The sequence below is a fragment of the Carcharhinus amblyrhynchos genome, chromosome 2 (assembly GCF_965287045.1).
Source record: "Carcharhinus amblyrhynchos chromosome 2, sCarAmb.v2.hapA, whole genome shotgun sequence".
NCBI lineage: Eukaryota > Metazoa > Chordata > Chondrichthyes > Carcharhiniformes > Carcharhinidae > Carcharhinus > Carcharhinus amblyrhynchos.
The window spans coordinates 91,234,141-91,240,213 of NC_137325.1; the positions used below are offsets into that span (position 1 = coordinate 91,234,141).

The 6,073-nt window shown below is 40.5% G+C and overlaps 1 protein-coding gene across 1 annotated transcript in view; it reads right to left on the minus strand.

The window, feature by feature from the left end:
- Window positions 1-2,487, minus strand: part of igfbp1a (insulin-like growth factor binding protein 1a) — a 97,099-nt gene extending 94,612 nt beyond the window's left edge. Inside the window, exon 1 of the mRNA XM_080209205.1 lies at window positions 1,993-2,487. Within this exon, the coding sequence (XP_080065331.1) occupies window positions 1,993-2,341 (349 nt within the window). The 5' untranslated portion in view covers window positions 2,342-2,487. The remainder of the gene's footprint in view (window positions 1-1,992) is intronic.
- Window positions 2,488-6,073: the final 3,586 nt, after the last annotated feature.

Genomic DNA, 6,073 nt, shown 5'->3' on the forward strand with positions numbered 1-6,073 from the left:
GCCCACATCTCACAATGATGGTGCAAAATACAAGCCCCTCCAAAAAAAATGGCAAAGTGTGGGAAGATCTCGTCGGAAGACCTACCTGTTTCCCTGGAGAGAAAACATCAGTTTTCTGACTGAACCTGACACTTTGTTACTTTTTGGGAGAATTACATCCTATATTCCGTTTCACTCAATTGGCATTATCAGCTAATACAGTACAACATGGGATGACAACTGGGACTTTCCTGTCTGTATGGTTCATTATCGCCGTTCAGTGGGCAGACTCCAACGGTTCTTTCATTTCCTGTTCATTTTAGATTGGCTGACCTTAGATTGAAGCTTATAGCTGCCTGCACCTTTGTTTAGCAATAAACCTGTTTTAATCCCTTTTGAAACAATTCATTTCCAAATTCTACATCACTGTAATTGTAGACTGCTCATTTCAAAATCTTACTCAACTTACGTGAGTTGATATATTCAAACATGTCTTAACATTTGTCTAATTTTCTGGCTGTCTGAAAACCTTGAATCATATGTCCTCTCTCAAGTTATTTCACAAGTGAGACAGATCTACGACTCTTAAATACTCAAGTGAGTCCTAATCATTTTTCACAGGAGTGAAAAAAGGGCTTGGAAATCCTCATGAGTCGGGAGGTCCTTATATCTCTGTATGCATCAGCATCTTTCATCTTAAATTCTGAAGTTCCATTAAATGCCGGTGAATGCCATGTTGTTCCAGCTGTGTGTGTGTATGTGTGTGTACATGGGGTGAGATGAGGAATGGATAATACCATAACAGGATTTAATATGAACAGAAACACTGTGCTAATCTTTTCTGACTATAAACAAACTTTTGAAAAGCATCTGGCTCTAATTTGGCTTGCCCAGAGATCATAATTTTAAAATATATTAAACAAAAATGTCTGCTTTTCTTTCTTTTATTTAGTGTGCAGCTTATGACTTTATGGCACAGTTCCATGAAACATTCTTTGTGCCACAGTCTGCACAGAGAGAGAACTGTATGAGTGAACTCTACAAGTGTACATAAACGATGACAAGTATGATACTGATTTCACTACCTGCGGGGGTAAAGATCAGATAACTCAGAAATGTGAGACACTCAAGCTTTATATAGTTACTGTGAGCAATGAACAAGATCATGTGCTTTTTAGCTCCACTTTAACATACTTATGATGTTTAAATGAAACTAAAATATTCCTTCCTTGTGGTTTTTTTTTAACCAGTTATAAAATTCTATAAGTTCTGTATTGCATGCAGCAGAATTGAGTACACTATCCCCCTGCTATAGTTCTGTTTCTTAAATGTGTGTTTCTGATCATTTCCCTTGAATTCAGCAAATGAAGTGTGCATTTGAAGATGTATTGTCATCAGGAACAAATAATCTGTAAGCTAAACACTCCTGCGGTCACACATCGGCAAGATCAAAGCTTCAGACACTAAAGGATGTTCGCAACACTTCTTTCAGCTTTTATGATTTATGATCATCTCAGAGTTGTAACATTTTACCAAAGGCTTTATAGAGAGAAAGACTTGTACTTATATAGCACCTTTGCTGATCACCAGACATTTCACAGTGCTTTACGGCCAATGAAATGCTTTTGAAGTATAGTCTCTGTGTAATGTAGGAAATGTGGCAGCTCATTTGTGCACAGCTATCTATCACAGACAACAACGTGACAATGGCAGGTTAATATGCTTTTGAGGTGCTAATTTAGGGATAAATATTGGCCAGGACATGAAGCTATATTCACTTCCTATGCAATTTCTTCTTTTGTCGGAATTTCAGATAGGCAAACAAACAGTGCATTTTTAAGTGTTATTAAAGTCTAATTTAACCAGCAACTGTACATTATCTCCATTTATTTTAATAATCATTGTTACTGCAGTATTACCAGTGTATTGTGATATTACTAAGAACAAATCAATTATTTCGTATTAGGTTGGTCCATTCCATCACCATATTGTACATGCATTTGTCTAGGTTACCTGCTTGTAATGCTTGAATCCTTTCAACCTCAGATAGCTCCATGCAAATGCCCCGTCCCTGCATGAGTGTCTCCAAAGGTTTGGATTCTTCGAGCTGGGGAAAACAGCGGAGCCCCGCGCCACAACGTGCCGTGTACACCCCGCACGGCTGGCCACGAGACAGTGCGCACACCCGACAGCAGCCACAGCCGGGCTCCCTCACCACCTCCTCTGTGCACGTACTATCCACGGGTGGGCAATGCGCCAATCTGTCTTCGGTGCAGGGCAAGCAGCGGATCGGCCCAGATGCCTTCAGCATCATTGGTGAAAGCAGCGCAAGCAGAACGCTCCAGTACATTAAAAGACACATCGAAACACAGTAAGTAAGCCAGATGGAGAAAAGGAGCGTACTCACAATACCTAGTCTCACTGAGGGCAGTCAGGATTATTTATACAATGGTTAGACTAGTTAGTGATAAATTCCGGTCGGGACTCTGATTAGCTATTCCTTACATGTGGGTGTAATCGTACAGCATGAAGTGGAAAAATACTTTCGCTGGGTCTTAAATACATAGTTGTACCAGTAGGAACTTGAAGAATTGGGTTGGAGCCAAAACAACATAGTCGTGACTTGACATTCTATTTATCCCAAGAAGCAGATGGATATACAGTGATAACTTCATTACTTTTCCAGCAATAAATCTACTCTCCTTGTACTTCACAGTACAGCAACAGTGACACGGAACACTAACACACCTTTGATCTCTATAATGTTTTCATTTTTGAAAAAGAAAACTGAAATAAAAACGATCGAAAAGCATTGAAGTAGATGTAATAGATTTCAAATTTCAATTAGATATCCAATTGCTGGCAGCTGACTTCAGTTGTGTAGCAAAACATTTTTGCAAGACAGAAATCATTGGATCACTTAGCTGGATTAAAATGCTGTGCTGATGTTTGAAAAAGACAACTATGGCAACATTTTGTTTGGAATCAAGGTCTTTAAGGATCAAGAGTGTTGCTGGAAGGTCTCCTTGTTTGTTGTTTTCAGTTTTGATATTGAACAGAACCAGGCACAGCCTTTCTGCCTAAATAAAACAGCACTCAGAATTAACATGTTTGTATTCACATTGGATGCTGTTATATATTTCATGTCCATATATTTTTATTGAATTTAAACAAATGTCACTCCACCCCTCATGTTTGGCAGTAAGGTTTTACAATGTGGTCATTATGGGGTAAGCACTTTCAATAGTTTGACATGGATTCAAAAGGGACGAGGGTAGGCCATTCAGCCCCTTTAGCCTACTCCATCACTTAATTGGATCATATTGTTCTGCACCTCAACTCCATCTTGTCATCTTTACTCTTTATCCCTCGATAGCTTTATGCGACAGATATCTATCTACTCACTCTTAAGAGTTTCAGTTTTCTTATCACCTGCAGAGAGAGTTCTAACATAAGAACATAAGAAATAGGAGCAGGAGTAGGCCATCTAGCCCTTCGAGCCTGCCCCGCCATTCAATAAAATCATGGCTGATCTGAAGTGGCTCAGTTCCACTTTCCCACTGTCTCCCCATAACCCTTAATTCCCTTGCCTACCAAAAACCTATCAACCCGCGTCTTAAATATATTTAGCGAGGTAGCCTCCATCACTCCTTCCATGAAAAATTGTTTCTGATTGTATGCCTGCATGGCCTAGCTCTAATTGTAAGATTATGTCCTCTTGTTCCTGATTTGTCCACCATTTCATAGGGCCTATCCCCGTAACCCTATGTATTTATCCCATCATTCCCCTAACCTAACATCTAGGATACTAAGGGGCAATTTAGCATGACCAATCCACCTGACCTGCACAACTTTAGATTGTGGGAGGAAACCAGAGTACCCAGAGGAAACCCACACACAAGCCAGGAGAACATGTAAACTCCACACTGTCACTCAAAACTGGAATTGAATCCGAGTCTCTTGCACTGTGAGGCAGCAGTGCTAACTACTGTGCCATCATGCTGCCCTATCATTATCCTATCAAATCCTTTTAATATTTGAACACCTCAATCAGATTACCATTCAGTCTTCTATTTTAAATGGAAAACAAATCAATTTTTGCAACCTGATCTCATAAATACATGTTTGGTAATCCAGAACTTGAGTATTGCTGAAAAAAGACACATGTTGAAGCTTTTTGTCTTGCAGTCATAAAGACACTTTGCCAGAATACAAACATAAAGGGGAAAACAATGATTTATTCTGTATATGAAGAGGACACTGATTGATTGGCAAGTGGACTAGGATTGCCATGGGCAACGCACAAGTGCTTGGCGACTGACAGTTAACTGCCAAGCATTGTTTTAAATTTAAACCAGGCATTTTGGCACTGATTAGTCAAGGCATTGCTCTGAGGAATGAGTCAATGAATAGCTGTCACTTGCTTGTTTAGTTGAAACAGATGTACATACAGATTCATTCTATCTGCAAAGAATAAGGCCCTGCATATTAATATGTGCAGCTTCCAGTGCAAATGCGCTGACACAAAATGAATAATATAAGAACATAAGAATGTGTGAACTAGGAGCAGGAGTAGGCCATGTGGCCCCTCAAACCTGCTCTGCCATTCAATAAGATTATAGTTGATCTTTTTGTAGACTCAGCTCCATTTACTCGCCCGCTCACCATAATCCTATACTATATATCATACTGTATATGAATTTTAGCGGTAGTGTGATGCTAACTTCTGAAGACTGGTAGCTCATGTAAAACAGTATTGTTCCTAGTTTTTCACCACTTAGAAAACCAATTAAACTCCATTTATTTCAAAGTGGATGACTCATACTTAGCCATATTGAACCCCATTGTGCCCTTGTTTTGCCCATTCATTTATTCTTATCACTGATACTGTATTTCCTGTAAATCATGCAGATGCTATCTTGTGTTTAGTGCTGCAAACTACAATTTGGATTATTTTCTGTGGTTACAAATTAAGGAAAAGGATATTCCCTCCTTTATTGCCAGTGAGAACTTATCATACATCATCATGGAGAATCTGTGAGCGCACGGGCGGCACGGTAGCTCAGTTAGCACTGTTGCTTCACAGCTCCAGGGTACTGGGTTCGATTCCCAGCTCGGGTCACTGTCTGTGTGGAGTTTGCATGTTCTCCTTGTGTCTGCGTGTGTTTCCTCCGGGTGCTCCGGTTTCCTCCCACAGTCCAAAGATGTGCGGGTTAGGTTGATTGGCCTTGCTAAGAAATTGCCCCTTTGTGTCCGGGGATGTGTAGGTTAGAGGGATTAGTGGGTATAATATATGGGGGTAGGGCCTGGGTGGGATTGTGTTCGGTGTAGACTCAATGGGCCGAAGGGCTTCTTTCTGCACTGTAGGGTTTGTAAGTACAACAAGAGAGTGAAAGATTTATAAAGCCTATGTCCAAGGTTAGTTTACCAAAAATAATTGTTTACATTCAGAAGAAACCTCAATCTTGATAGGAGTTCTCCTGAGATATGTGGGCAGGGAGGGAAGAATTTCTGTCAGGAAATTACTAGGGGCATAGATTTGAGGTGTAAGCTGCAAGTTTTAAAGAAGATGTACAAAGCAAGTTTTTTACACAAAGGATAGTGGGTGCCTGGAACTCGCTGCCGGGGAAGGTCATGGAAGCAGGTATGATAGTGACATTTAAGGGGTATCTTGACAAATATTTGAATAGGATGGGAATAGAGATACAGTCCCTAGAAGGGTAGGAGGTTTTAGTGAAGTTGGGCATCATGGTCGGTGCAGCTTGGAGAGCCAAAGGGCCTGTTCCTGTGCTGTAGAGTCATAGGGTCAAGCCCTTCGGCCCAACTTGTCCATGCCACCCTTTTTTTCAAAATCTCTAAGCTAATCCCAATTGCCCACATTTAGCCCATATCCCTCGACACCCATCATACCCATGTAACTATCTAAATGCTTTTTAAAAGATAAAATTGTACTCACCTTTACTACTATTTCTAGCAGCTTGTTCCAGACACTCACCACTCTCTGTGTGAAAAAATTGTCCCTCTGGGTGCTTTTGTACCTCTCCCCTCTCACGTTAAACCTATGCCCTCTAGTTTTAGACTCCCCTACCTTTGG